We start from the raw sequence: 15,661 nt of genomic DNA, 5'->3' as shown, positions 1-15,661 counted from the left end.
GAACTAGAGCACGCTTCGAGGATCTTCCCTTGGATGGTCAGACTGCATGGTCAGATGGTTCAGTGCGAAAACTGATGATGCGTTGGATTCGGAACAGTCAAATGGGAGTCATGCCCCAACTGGCACCCAGACAAAAGCGTTGGTTCCAACCTTCGTCTACCAGGTACCAACCTCAACAACCCAGGTCCTCACAGCAGCAACATCCTCATCCAGCAACACTGGGAAAATCTTTCTTGAGTTTGAAATTTCATGGCTATCCCGGCAAAACTAACAGCAGAAACAAGCGGCACCTTTGACTTAGACCCCCTTCCTTTTGTCTCTCTGCTCGTCTTCCCATCTTTGAAACTCTTCTGTCCTCCTACCATTACATTGTAATCCGATCCAACTTTACATTGGATTCCTGGGTCCTTTCCATAGTCTTCAGGGTCTACAGGATCGAGTTTGACGCCCTTCCTCTGCTCGGTACCATGTGACCGCTCCATCCCAGGTCCTCCACCTCGAAGTTCATAGCTACTGGAGAAGGGAGCAATTCAGCCAGCTCAACTTCAGGATGGGTTTTACTTGAGATACTTTACGGTTCTGAAGAAAGATGGAGGTCTTCGGCTGATCCTTCAGGAGTTAAGCCTTTACATCTCTCCCAGGAAGTTCCGTATGAGTTTCCTAGCACCGATACTCCCTCTTCTTTCCAGAGGAGATTGGTTCACCTCTATTGACTTCAAGGACGCATACTTCGACTTTACCATAGAAGAATTGTACCAGCGTTACCTCCACTTTGTCATCAATACAGATGCCTACCAGTTCCGGTGCTACCTTTTAACCTAACCACTGCTCCAAGGGAATTCCCCAAATGTATGGCGGTGGTCCATTCCCATGTTCAAATGCGAAGTGTTGAGGTGTACCTGTATATCGATGATTGGTTTCTCGTGGCACCGACATGGAGCTATCTTCTTTGGTCAAGAGAGGTGACCTGCAATCTCCTTCAGAGCCTGGGACTTTACCTCAATCTCAAGAAGTCTCATGTGCAACCTACCCAGGCTCTACAGTTCATTGGGGTGCTAGTAGACTCCCACTCAGGCAGAGCGTATCTTCCCTGCGATTGAATGGACGTGCTGATGTTGTTGGCATCAGAGCTAAATCACTGCAAGCCCACTTCAGTGCTCAAGATCCAATGTCTATTAGGCTTTATGGCTGCAACAACATCTGTGGTCCACTACGCTCAATTGAATATGAGGTCTCTTCATAACTGGCTTATACACAACTTTGATACCAAGACGGATGCCTGCCACAACAAACTGCTGCTTCCACGGGACATCAGTAACTCTTTATGGTGGTGCATGGTACCAGCCAACCTGTCGGAGGGCATGCCCTTCCTTCAGACTTCGCCATCCTGAATAGTAACTACAAATGTGTTGCTCTTGGGATGGGGAGCCCACTGCTCGGGCCTCACAGTCCATGGGCAGTTGTCAGCCTCAGAAGCAACATGTCAACCTTCTAGAGCTCAGAGCCATAAAAAAGGCTCTTCAGGCATTTGAGCTGGACCTGGTGGGCAGATTGCTCCAGGTTACTTCAGACAACACTACAGTTGTGTATCTCAACAAGAAAGGGGGTACGAGATCGCTTCCACTCCTCGACCTAACTCTTGAGATCTTTCAGTGGTGTTCACCTTGTCTGATTGGACTGGATGTAGTCCATGTTGCTGGAATGGACAGTGTTTTGGCTGACCAACTCAACTGGACCAAGCTGATCTCCCACAAATGGGAGCTAGACAGATCAGTCCTGAGGGACGTGTTTCACCTCTGTGGCACACCGGAGGTGGATCTCTTTGCCGCACAACACAATGCTGTTTGCCAAGTCTTCTGCAGTTGGGCAGGCCATGGCATGGGTTTGTTGGGAGATGCCTTCATTCTCCAATGGACAGGAGTGTTGTATTATCCTTTTCCTCCTCCTCTCTTGATTATGAGGGTTCTGGCAAAGATCTGGATGAATGGTACTGAGTGCATCATCATGACGCTGTGGTGGCCTCGCCAACTATGGTTCACTCCACTATTCAGAATGCCTCAAGAGTGATATTGTCGTTTCCCTTCTCACCCATCTCTCCTCACCAGGGAGAAGGGGATGGTCTGGCATTCAGACCTCATGATTCTTTGTTTGATGGCCTGGAAGATTGGCCTGACTGAGACTGACTCCATTCCTGCATAATACAGAGGATCCACGATGCCGCTCGGAAGCCTTCTTTGCAGTGCTCCTATGCAAGGAAATGGGCTGCTTTCTCTTCTTTCACTCAAGCTCAAAGTTTTCACCTGGTCTGGTGCTCCTTGCACCAGATCCTCCTGTTTCTTCTGTCCTTTTTTGAGAAAGGACTCAAGTGGTCATCTTTAAGAGTTTATCTGTCTACTGTCTCTGCTTTTCACCCTCACGTGAGAAGACTGAAAACCCCTCAATGTCTGACAACAAGGAGATTTCTAAAAGGGATGAGGAATCTGACTTTTGGCTGGGACCGATGTTGCTCTGGCAGCTTTCCACGGGTGCTCCTTGGGAGCTTTCTCAAACAGCTTTTTAAAAGGTTGAAAAACCTTTTCATCTCCCCCCTGGAATTGAAAGGCGGGGGGGGGGGCAAGGCAGCAGCTCTGGATAACATCTTGGAGAAAAGTAACCTCCACAAGGGGGGGGGGGGCTGGATTCCAGGGTTATCTCCCCAGAGCTTTACCAACGCAAAAAGCTGTACTGAGACTCCTATTTTATAGGAGAAAACAGGGCTGACGTGTCCCAAAACAATATATGCTTTAAGAAATATCACCAGCTTCTGAGAGATGATTTAAGAAATGTTAACAGTATTTGAGAACACCTGAGGACCTGTAAGATCTGTTTGAGAGAAAAATGTATGCGCTAAGGAGAAGAAAGGAGCTGGTATCAACTCCCCCCGCATCCTCTGTGTCAAAACTGTTGAGAACAGAAGATATAGGGGAATTATTTACGCTGATAAAGACTTTATCTTCACAATTTACGGAGTAAGTCAAAATTTAATCCAAAATTCCATCACCGCCCTGCAAGGAGCTATAGATTTAATTAATGTGTCACGGCAAAAAATGGAGACAAAAATTAACGAGCTGGAAGACCGAGTGGGAGGAAATGAAACTACAACACAGATTTGTTTTAAAAATATCTCTGATAGAATTTCTCAACTGGAGGCCTTCACGAAAAGATCCAATGTACATATTATTGGGATTAAAAATTTGCCTAATGATGTAAAATTGCCTATTTTTGTGAATAAACTTTTGCATGAGATACTCCCTATCCCATCTGATTATTTACTTGATGTTGAGCAGGTATTTTGTGTGCCAGATGCTAAGGGGACTGATTACACGATCATAGCTCAATTTGCAAAAGTCTCCACAAAGGATTATATCCTGTGTTTGGCAAGGGAGGCTGGAAGCCTCTCCTGGAAACAAGATAAAGTTCTGTTATTTCCAGACTACATCAAAGAGGTGGCGAATAAAAGAAGGCAGTTTATCAAAGCAAAGAATATGGCAAAACAAATGAAGAACTTACATTATTACTTAAAATATCCTGCTACACTTTGTATTGTGTCAGAAGGTCAGATGAAGAAGTTTCTAAATCATGAAATAGCGGAGGCATGGCTGAATGTAAAATTGCATGAGAATTCTGTTACAACCCCATGAACTGGAATCTTTAAACAAGCTTTGTTAACTGTTTGTGTTTAGTCTACATGATCCAGGCTAATTCAGAAGATAAATGATTATATATATATTGGTTTACTCTCTTTCATCTTTTATTCTTTCTTGCTTTTCTTTATATTTTTTATTTCAAAATAGATAATATATCTAGTATAAAATATATTACTGATGGTTGAAGGTTTATATTAAGTTTTATTATTATATAATACTATATATATTTATTATTATTATTAATATTATTATTACTAATAATATAGGCTTTGGGGAATGAATTGTAGACCTGTTTCTTTGATATAAGATTGATGATATGATATAGAAATGTAAGGTTGTTTATTAAAGTGTAAGATTGTTAAGATTATAGATATAGTTTTTAAAACAGAATGGCATCGGAGGCCAGGGGGTGTTGGAGTTTAAACTCAATTCTTTAAGGGGGAGGGGGAGGGAAGGGGAGGGATTTTTTTTCTTGACTTCCTTTCCTCCTCCCTTTTCCCTTTTTTTTCTTTTTTCCCCCTTTTTTCTTTTCTCTTTGTTATTGTGGTGTCCTCATCAGAATATTGTACTGTTGGGAAATTGAAGTATTGATTAGGTTGTTGGTAATTTTGGTATTGTTTATTTCACTTATAAAAATAAAATAAATAATAAAAATAAAAGGGATGAGGAATCTGGCACCACCTGTTCGTTCCACTGTAGCCTGTCTGTGGTGCTGAAGGTGCTGTCATCCAAGCCTTTTGAGCCATTGGCAACCATGGACTTGCGCCTTCTCTCCTGGAGTTTGCTTTTCTGGTGGCCGTTATGTCTGCATGACATACTAGGGAGCTCTTTGGGCTCAGAGTAGACCAGCCTTACCTTACCTTTCACCAGGACAAGGTGGTCCCTGCACCGGACCCTTCTTTCTTACTTACCCAAAGTTGTATTGGAATTTCATTTAAATCAGGACATTATTCTGTGTGTGTTCTTTGCTTCTCCATCTGTGCCCTGGGAATCGACTTCACTCGATGTTTGACATGCACTGGCCTTTTACAAGTCGAGGACTCGGACTTCTACCTCACCATCTGTTACCGGGGCAAGTGTAAAGGCCAGCCACTTTTGACTTAGTGCTTCACTTCCTGGATCATCAAGACTACTGAGTTATCGTATGAGCTGGCTGGATTTGAACTGTCTGCCCAAGTCTGAATTCACTCAACTTGTGCAGTAGTGATGTCGGTTGCATTTGACAGGGGGGTTGCTGTCCCTGAACTATGCTGTGCTGCAACCTGGTCAACACTGTCAACCTTTGTTAGACATTACAGACTGGGTGTTCGGGCTAGAGCTGACTGTACTTTTGGTCATGCTGTCCTTTCCTCTGTGTTGTAATAGGACACTGACCCACCTCCTTGGAAGTTAGCTTGCTACTTGCCCTTATATGTGATGCACAGAGACCACGAAGAAGAAAGACAGGTTGCTACTTGTAACTGCAGTTCTTCGAGTGGTCATCTGTGTATTCACACAACCCACCCCACCGTCCCTTCTTCAGTATCATACTCAAGTTTGATGTCAGGTACTGAAGGTATTTCTTCTCAGTTCCGAGGCCACAATGGTGGTCTCAAGGAACTGAAGGAAAAAGCGGGAACCCACTATGGACATGTGCACTGGGAAGGTGGGGGAAGGGTTCCTGCCAAAATTCCTTAGCTATAGAAGTTTCCCACATGGAGGTTCTCCACAGGCACAGAGCCCATATGTGTGAATGCATAGATGACCACTCGAAGAACTACTATCTATTTCTGTAATACAATCTCTATCACAGACATGATTTGCGACGTCTAACTTAGTACTAAGTACTAGTATTCTCAAGATACTTAAGAATTGTCTGGAGAAGACTACTTAAAGTTTTTGTCACACCTGGCACTTTTATTCACAGGGCCTACTAGTTATCTCTGTAGGAAAAATGAGTACACTGTTGTGTAAAAGCATGCAAATGTCTCATCTCTTCTCCCCCACGCCCCAACCCCACTACATGAATTGCAAGCTGTTGTGCAGAGCAGCAGCATACTTTCCTTACATGGAGATTATCTGAGTAGGAAGAAGTTATAAAGTGGTTTTTAGGAGCAGAGACATGTCAGGCCAGGTGTTGCATTGACCTCAGAGAGCCTTTGCCTGACCTGTGTTGCCTTGTTTAAATTACTCTTAGATGTGGGGCAGGTTGATCTCCCTCCTCTAATAACTAATGTTGCACTGTGAGTTAGCAATAGAATTACCAGGATCCCAGTATCAATAAGTTGGTGGGTATGGGGGGAACTACAGTCAGGGCCAGAAATACTGGAACAAGGATAACTGTTTTGGCGGTTAGTCTCAGTACACCACATTGACGTTGAAAGGAAACACACCCAGATGGGAGCGAAGTCAGGACTTTCAGCTGTAATTCAAGGGGTTTGACAAAAGTGGGGCACTAACCTTTCAGGAAGGACAGCCAGTGGCATACACCCCCCCCCCATCATTGGGGGCTCATAAGTAATGGAATGAATGGCTGATAAGCAGCTGCATGGCCAGGTGTGGCCTGTTTCCTGGGTACCCCATGACCAATCAAGCAGATAAAAGGCCTGGAGGTGGTTCTGGAGTTCACATTTGCATTTGGTAGCTGTTCACTGGAACTCCCAACATGAGGCCCAAAGAGGTGTCCATGCGAGTGAGGGAGGCCATCATTAGGCTGAAGAAACAAAATAAACCCATCAGAGAGATAGCAAAAACATTGGGAGTGGCCAACACAACAGTTTGGAACATCCTGAAAAGGAATTAACTGGCAAGCTCAGCAACAGCAAAAGGCCTGGAAGACCACGGAAAACAACTAAAGTGGATGACCGCAGAATGCTGCTCATGGTGAAGAGGAACCCTTTTGTCAGGGTGGACACTGAGCCCACAGAATCCCAGAGTAGTTCTGATTCTGAGGAAGAGCAGTCGCTCCTGGGAGAGGAGCGCGCTCCTCTTTCCCAGGACCAACAGCTGACGGAGATTCCTCCCACCAGCATTCCTAGTTTAGTTAGCAGTCCAGGGAGTGACCAAGCACAGATAGCAGACTCGATGGATGCGCGACGCAGACGCAGAGAGCGGCGCCAGATGGAGGGCGCGGAAAGGAGGCGAAGTGCCAGGTTGGTGCGCAAACAACGGCTGCGCCCAGAGGCTCCAAGGGAAAAGGGGAGGGACTCTCCCTAGTCCTTAAGTTCAGGGGTCTGCCAGTAATTCCCTTTCAAACGGGGACCAACTGTTCCAACTTAAGGCATAGGTACTGTGCTGCTCAGATCTAGTTGCAATCAGTATAGTTGTTAAGTTGTAAAAGAAGAATAAAGCTTTGAAAGGAATTCCTTTGTCTGCGTCTGGACTTGGCTACTGGTTTAGACAGAGAGAGACCTCCAAGGAGCCCGTGACACCTTTCACAACATCTAGCCAGGTCAAGAATGCTCTTGAGGAGGTAGGCATGTCATTGTCAACATCTACAGTCAAGAGACGGCTTTATGAATGTAAATACGGAGGCTTCACAACAAGGTGCGCAAACCAGTGGTAACGCTCAAGAACAGACAGGCCAGATTAGCCTTTGCCAGCAAACACCTAAAAAAGCCTGCCCAGTTCTGGAATAAGATTCTTTGGACTGATGAAACCAAGATTAACTTGTACCAGAATGATGGGAAGAGAAAAGTATGGAGAAGGAAAGGAACAGCTCATGATCCAAAGCATACCACATCATCTGTCAAACATGGTGGAGGCAGCGTTATGGCATGGGCATGTATGGCTGCCAATGGAACCGGGTCACTGGTGTTTATTGATGACCTGACTGCTGATAAAAGCAGCAGGATGAATTCTGAAGTGTATAGGGCTATACTTTCTGCTCAGATTCAGCCCAATGCTGCCAAACTGATAGCACGCCACTTCATATTGCAGACAGATAATGACCTGAAACATACAGCAAAAGCTACCCAAGAGTTTCTCCAGGCAAAGAGGTGGGATGTTCTTCAATGGCCAAGTCAGTCACCTGATCTCAACCCAATAGAGCATGCTTTTCACTTACTGAAGACAAGACTGAAGGCAGAAAGACTCACAAACAAGCAGCAGCTGAAGGCAGCTGCAGTAAAGGCCTGGCAAAGCATTTTGAGGGAGGAAACTCAGCATTTGGTCATGTCCATGGGTTCCAGACTTCAGGCAGTCATTGACTGCAACGGATTTTCATCCAGGTATTAAAGACGATCCTCAAGTTTGAAATGATGTTGGTTTGTTCCGTTACTTATGAGCTGCCAACGATGGGTGTGTATGTATGCCAACAGCTGTACTTCCCGAATGGTTAGTGCCCCACTTTTGTCAAACCCCTTGATTTGCAGCTGAAAATCCTGACTTCACTCCCATCTGGGTGTGTTTCCTTTCAATCTCAATGTGGTGGTGTACAGAGGCCAACTGCCCAAACAGTTATCCTTGTTCCAATATTTCTGGTCCTGACTGTATACCAGTATCTTAGCAAGAGAGAAATGGTTGCCAGAAAATGAGCAGCGAAGGGGGCAGCAGAGAAGAAACTGAAAGCAAAAAGAGAGAGGTAAAAACTCAAAACGATGGTGAAGATAGAAACATCTTTAATAGAGAACACAAGATGCTTACTATGTTTCAGCATATCCCTTTCTCCAGCAGAAAGAAACATACATTCCACTTACTGCAGTGGTTGTCAACAAAACTGTTTGTATTTTGAGCATCATTTTGAAGTTTAGCCTTTTTTGTTTGGCTATTAGATGATGACCTTTTTTAACACTTAAAAACATTAGCTGTGTTAATGATGCTTCTTGAGTATTGAAGCCTCCACAGGGAAATACTTTTATTCTATATGATGTATGATCTTTCTCTTTGACTGAACTTGAATTTCATATCTGTTCATAGGCGCTACCGGTAGGTTCTGAACTTCCAGCTGGCACTCCATCCAGTGAGCAGCTGCCACCCTTTCCGGGACCTACACTAACTCAGGTGCTATATGGCTATCTGCTTTTCCTTTCTTTCTTTTCAAACAGCATGTTCAAATTAAACTCTATTGCATGATATTACTTCCTACACATGTTTTTACTGAGTAACCTTTTCTTACATAATCTCAATACATTTAGATGCTGCTTTTATCTTTGGGGATTGTTTACCCTAATGTGCAAATTCCCAAAGAGATAAACAGTTCACTGCTTAACTTTTTTGTGCATTGGTTTAAAGCTGTTGTACTTCTTTGGGGTCAGCACTTACTTCCTTTTAAATCTTTTGAGATATCTGGCAAGTCTACCATCAAAGCATTGTATGTCCAGTGCTTGGTGTCCTTAGACTGAAGGAATTACCAGCTGCTTGAGAAGCCATAAATGGTAATAAGAACCAACTCAAGGAGTTGAGATGAACTTGTGACTCCAGCTTGAGGGAATGAGTGGATGTTCCAGCAATAAGCTAAAGGAACCAAAGCCTGTGTAGGCTAAGATGTGTCAAAGGTAACTGTATATTAGGCATGAGGAAGAGGGCTGGCAGAACCTATTAAAACATCTCTCTTAGCTTTGTATTAAGATAAATTCATGAGGTATCAAACACATGCAAGTACAATAAAGTCAACATGCAAACATCTTCAGATATTTTAAATTAATTTTGGCTGCTTCATCAATCGCTTCATGTTATATCAGAGATGTACCTTTTAAGCCAAAGCTTGAATACTATCCATGCTGGCTTGTTGAGAATCACTGAGCATCAATATCACTATACTATAGTCATGGCTGGGTCGAACTCTGAATAAATTGTACACATTGAAGGTATATTTGTATACTTTTACTTACGCCTATCTTTTTCTGATTCCAATTCTACTCCTTTATAACATAATGCTTCAGATGCTGTACAAAACATGAGACACAGCTAGGGTAAAGATAATACCTAGTTTCCAAAATGACAGCTGATGGGTTTCAGAGCTGCCTACTGATCTGGAAAGCTATTTCCAGGCTTTGTCCTGCAAACATAATGGAAAGTAACTCCTCAAAAATATTAGTCTAATATTCTTAGGATGTGGTATTGCATGCATGGTAGCAGATTCTCTGCTTCCATTTCAAATCAACGAGTGTGGAATATGCAGTGTGTACAATTAAGTTGGGTTATGCATTATCAGAGTCTTGTCCCCTGGGAATGAAACAATCCATGGAGGGGTTTCCTAGTGTCTGAAGCAGATGGATGGAACTGAATGAATGCATATGAAATGGATGCCTCTTTTTCTAGATTGGGTGCTATGTAGCAAGAGTTGATATAACCACTGCCTTTGCCAGTGGAGAATAAGGGCCAATTTACCTTAACAAATTGATGTGCCAAGACATGGGCTGAGTGGATGTGGTTGTAAGTGGCTTGTATGTTGGTCATGTGATTCACTGACCCGGTTCACACATAACAACAACAACCCATGGGTTGTCACAAGCAAGCGCACTGCCTCCCACCTGCTCACTGCTTCCATTTCATTTCTGCTTTTGTAAATAATCCAGGAATCCCCTCTTCCTTGGCTGTTTGTTGTGATGTATGAACCGGGAACTCTGGATTGTTGAGGGGGAAACAACTCAGAGTTTCAACCCATGGTTTGTTGTTGGGTTAAAACTCTGGGTTGTTTCCCCTTTAACAACCCAGAGTTCCATGTTTGCATATCATGACCAGTTCCTGCACTGTTTACAAAAGTGGAAATGAAGTGGAAGCGGTGAGTGGGTGGAAGGCAGTGCACTCCCTTGCTCCTGTGCATCCCCTACTAACTGTGGGTTGTTTTACCCATTGTTGGTTGTGCTGTATGAACCAGGTCATTGTGTGGCCAAGTGGCATTCAGTATGCACCTACTGCACAGAAGTGAACTATGCAATAGAAAGTTTTGTAAATAGTGGTATGGAAAATATGACGTAGGTTGGCAAATATATGCCATCTCAGTACGAAGTAGTATTGAGGATATCTGGCACCTTAATAGCCCCCTGAATAGTTCAAGGGTTTGATGTTGGTAGTTTTACTACTAGTAGTTTTACTAACTACTAGTATAGTGCTACATTGGATAGGAATGTACTAGTAGTTTTACTAACTACTAGTGCATTCCTAATGTAACAGTGAAATTTCAGAGATTTGTATTTCAAGGGAATCTGCCTTGGGTAACTTATTAATATTGATGTAAGTGGATTGAATTAGAGGCTGCCTCTTCAGGCTCCCATCTTGACTTGCTAGTAATCTTCAGAATATAATGTTTGAATATTTTGTTCCTCCACCTACTCATTTCTCATCATTCAGCTGTTGAAAACAGAAATAACCTTTCTCCAAACTTTTGGTGTACTCAGCCTCGGTATATACCATGTAAACATCAGCCTGCTTTTCACTTTGCATTATACATCTGAAGTAAAGTTCATGTCACTATAAAAGAGTCCATAAGGTGCCACATACAGAACTATTCTGAAGGAGGTTCAGTGTGTTTGTGCCTTAAGTTGATGTGGACAGGCATGCCTTAAGAATGCACAACTGCTTAGTTCTAGGCTCCCTTCTAGCAGTTTAAAAAACAAAAGAACCTGTTGTTGTAAATTACATTAACCATTGGTAAAGTCAGTCTCATGAACTTCCTAGGATTGAAAAGGAATGGGTACTATAGTCTTCTGCTTTGTCTCTGGATTTCTGATATCGCCTCAGAAATCTCTTATCTCACTATTTTAAAGTTGTCAAGTGTTGAGGAAGGCTTTAAGAAGCAACAGCTAATTATTCCTCCTTGTTGCAGTCTCAGCAACCTCTGGAAGACCTGGATGCTCAGTTAAGAAGAGCTCTGAGTCCAGAGACGGTCCCAACAACATCATCTCCTGCCTGTGTAAGTTTTTGCTGAACCACTGACTGAAAAGCTCAAACTACGCACCTGCATGTGGGCTAGTACCATCAACATGTGACAGCAGCCCAGGGCAGAAGGAAGACTTCTACAAAGAGTTCAGAACTTGCAAGTTTCCTTCCCGGGGGCAGGAAGCGGTCAGGCTTGTTGGTTCTCACCATCTCACCTCACAATCCTGAAGCAGCCTTTCCCAGCCGAGTGCTCTCCAGATGTTTTGGACTTCAACTTGCATCAGCCGCAGCCAGCATGGTTAATGGTCAGGAATGCTGGAAATTGTGGTCCTAAACATCTGGAAGGCACCAGGGTGGGGAAGGCTGCTCTGGAGCATAAGCAACCTCTGTATGTGGGCAAATAAAAAAAATTGAACTCCCTGCTTAGAGAAAGGCTTTCACAAACTCTGGTGCATGGGGGCTCCAGGCACATAATAGAAGTGGACGTTAAACTTAGGTGCCCTTGGTTTATTTCTTCTTTTATATTGTTTATTTGTAGTATTTTAATTATGGTTGTAAGCTGCATTGAGTGTTTTAAAATGAAAAGACAGGGTATAAAATTGGCATCACATACTTGGTCCCCTGGCTCCGTTTGCACATGCAAAAGCCTTTGCATCCTCTCTTGTACCTGTAGACCTAAGGCTTGGACATACCCTTCTAACACATGTGCTAAATTCTGTAGCCTTTGTTTTGAAGCTTCAAAAGCAGGGAACGTTTTGTGAGAAATGTTCTGTGAACTTGGTAAGTTAAAGTGGAAGGTTATTTGTGGGGGGGTTTTAGGATCTGTTGCTACAAATCAATTGTAGTGTTTAGAAAAAGCTCTTCAATTCTTAATAGATTTAGGGTGCAATCCTATGCCTTTTTAGACAGAAAAAAGTCCTACAGATCCAAGCATTCCCCAGCCACCATGCTGGCTTGGACATGCTGGGAGTAGTATGGCTTTTTACTGTCTAAGCTGGCATCAGATTGTGCCCTTAGTAGAGCTTTTGGGGTGAAGGCTGCCTGTCTGCCATCTGTGCAACAGGCGACAGAGATGCTGTAGTCGTATGGAAGTCATTTTGTGTTCTGCGGAATGTAAGGCCTGTATAAACAACAACAAAGCAGCTTTTTTTTCAACTTTAAGAAAAAGCTGTGAGAAAAAGCTGTGAGGCAGAGTCCTTTGGAATGCGATGTTCTTATATATGTCAGTATTAGAATTAGGTAGGCTGCTAAGTGAGTGGACTTGATTTGCTACATTTGATACTCTTCTGTGCTTTGCTTTGGTATCTGAGGCTTAAGAGAATGGTTGAGACTCTGTGAATAGTCACAGGCAAATTATTGTCCTGAATTAACGAAAGAAAAAAGGATAGGCTATGTCGATGATGAAATAACTTTTGTTTTATTTTCATAGCCTCTGCCATCTGTGACTTCTACAACAGTTACTGGAATGGTGTCTCCACCAGAACAGCCAACAAATACTGGTAAGAATCTATTGAAATGAACAATTGCTGAAAGGGAAAACTTGCTGTCTGCTAGTGTTAAAACTGGAATTATGTTCATGCATTCTGTTCATGCCACGGTTAAAGGGCAGATGATGGACTTCTCTGTGTTCACCAGAAATGGCCTGTAGAAATGCATTCTTTTTCAGTATAATGTGTTTGTGTTTAGTAGCATTTTGGGGTAACAAGTTGATCCATTGCTCTTTAAGTTTTGATAGTGCTGTGCTCAAGCAGGCATAGCACATGTCATTTTCCCATTGCAGTTTGGTTTGAAGGTGTTTTCTCACACTTGTAACAACACCTTACATGCCTCTTCTAATAGTTCTATAATGGCTTAATGACCTAACAATATTTTCAGGTTTCCCTTGGATATACTAAGCTTTTAAGGGCCACACAAGAATGAGCACAGAATTGTGTCATGCTTTTGTTATGTCCAGTATGATGTACTGGACATACAAAGTTGAGTTGCTGGAATGAGTGAACTAAATACTACATGCCTTTTTGTAGAGTATGTTAGGAACTCAGATATTTGACATGGCTCTTCTCAAGAGAATTCTGTTCCCAAACGTAGCAGGACAAAGAACTTGCATCAGTTCATCTTCACTTCCTGTTTCAGATTCTCAGGATGCAGAAAGTTGTGCCACAACTACCACCTCAGGAGCTGCAGTCCTTAAGATGGGCCGTTTTCAGGTATTTTAGCAGAGTTCTTTTACACTGTTTGTCATGCCGATCTTTACAGCCACCCCGTGGTTTTGATTAATCACTTTATAGGTAGGGTGGGGGTGGGGGAACTGAGGTTGAGCAAATACTGTATCTAGTTATCGTGGCTGATCTGGGGCAGCAATATCTCAGAACTCTACTGTCTAAACATTACAGACATTCTTAAAAGATGCCCATCAGGTTTATAAAACAGGAGAAATCAAAACCATTGGACCACTCAGCTATTGGCTATTTTCATTTTTATTATGGTATTTAGCAGCAACAAATGGTCCAATGTAATCAATGGCTTCTTCTCTAGGTATGTATTTGACTGGAGAGAGAACACTGCTTAAAAATCACCCCAGCCCTTTCCGTGAAGTCTTTGGCACAACCACTGCAATCCCGGTCTGTACTGTAACTCAGCCTGTACCAAATCCTAAGCATGTGTGATGGCAACAACTGCATAGTGCTTCCCTGTTTTACCCCTGCTTCCACCTCCCCTCACTTCCTCTGTTGCTTCCTCTGTGTCAAATTTTAGATAGATAGCTCCTTAGGACAGGTATCTCTCCTCTCATACTCTATAAGGTGCCATGCACACTGATTGTGTGTGTGTGTGTGTGTGAGAGAGAGAGAGAGAGAGAGAGAGGGAGAGCAAGCATGTGTATATATTTTTAGGTGAATAAACTAATAACGTCTCCATTGTATCTAGGTGTCAGTGGCAGTGGATGATCAGAAAGAGAGTGGAATTAAACCCAAGCACTTTGACACAACCACCTCAGAGTCCTCATCTTTGTCTAGTAGCAGCCCAGAGAGTACTGTAGTAAAGCCAACCTCCAGTGGGACAGCTGAGGCCATTGCTGTTACCTCAGCAGATGTAGCGGATGGAGTTTTCACACACACGTCCACCAGTCAGTTGCAGCCAACCAAGGTTGGGCGTTTCCAAGTGACGACGACAACAGACCAAGTGGGTCGTTTTTCTGTGTCTAGAACTCAAGATGATGTGTCCTGTATGGAAAAAGAGGTCCCCCCAATAGTCCCTCTGTCCATGGGCTCTGAGCAAGTTTCTTCTCCACGCACCACTTCTAAATCGGACTTTGTGGAGAGAAGGCCTTCTCTGCATCTGAATGGGCCATCATCTGAGCTGGAAGCTGCCTTCCTGAGGGGTGCAGCGAAGGAGTTGGATGATGGCTCTGGGAGTCCAGACTCTCTCCATCCACCTGGGTCAAAGATCAGTCTTCCGGTCCAGAGCCTTAGCAACTCATTCAACTCTTCCTACATGAGCAGTGATAATGAGTCAGAAATTGAAGATGAAGACTTGAAATGTGAGCTGCGCCAATTGCGAGAGAAGTAAGATTTGGGTTTTTTAGATTTGTTTATGGGAGCATATGAGAAGAAATATTGCTTACCTGAAAGCTTTCCTTCATTTAACTAAAAATCATTCTGTACAGTCTTTGTTAGGGTGCCTGCAAACTTGCAGGGAATTTTGCAGTGAGGTATACAAGATCTTGCCTGTTTTTCTAGATGCAGCTTGTTTATTTGTTTAACTTAATTGCCCTATAGCCAAAGTGATGTACACATACACAGTATCTGTCTATCGTGTGTATGGACGTGGGTGTGTATACACACACACACGCGCGCACAGTATAAAATAGTTAAACCTAAATAAAATACCATCAAAATTAAATACAGCAGAAAAATACTGTTTTCAATAGCAGGGACCAAAAACATCAAAGGCAACAAGTAATAAAATACCTAAAACATCCATGGCGATAGAAAAAATTCTAAAAACAACTGGGCAGACAAAAGCATATAGCAGGTTAAAAATTTAAAAACCTGAGAGAAAAGGAAGGTCTTTGCCTGGTACCGAAAAGCCAACGAAGAGACACCATGATGTTCTTGTTTAGCCCTTCATTACAGTTGGGAAGCAGAGGCCGAGGTAGCTCACCTAAGGTCACTCCA

At 43.1% G+C, this 15,661-nt stretch overlaps 1 protein-coding gene across 3 annotated transcripts in view; it reads left to right on the top strand.

Moving 5' to 3' along the window:
- Positions 1-15,661, top strand: part of WNK1 (WNK lysine deficient protein kinase 1) — a 166,821-nt gene that overhangs the window by 138,963 nt on the left and 12,197 nt on the right. For all 3 annotated transcript variants that reach the window (XM_084809331.1, XM_084809330.1, XM_084809333.1), the window contains 5 exons: positions 8,583-8,666; positions 11,434-11,520; positions 12,916-12,985; positions 13,620-13,693; positions 14,412-15,049. In XM_084809331.1, the coding sequence (XP_084665457.1) occupies positions 8,583-8,666; positions 11,434-11,520; positions 12,916-12,985; positions 13,620-13,693; positions 14,412-15,049 (953 nt within the window). The remainder of the gene's footprint in view (positions 1-8,582; positions 8,667-11,433; positions 11,521-12,915; positions 12,986-13,619; positions 13,694-14,411; positions 15,050-15,661) is intronic.

The sequence above is a fragment of the Heloderma suspectum genome, chromosome 7, assembly GCF_057233095.1.
Source record: "Heloderma suspectum isolate Gila_16-S chromosome 7, 16-S_ref, whole genome shotgun sequence".
NCBI lineage: Eukaryota > Metazoa > Chordata > Lepidosauria > Squamata > Helodermatidae > Heloderma > Heloderma suspectum.
Note: the sequence above shows the minus strand (reverse complement) of the source record. Positions and strands in the feature narration are given on the sequence as shown.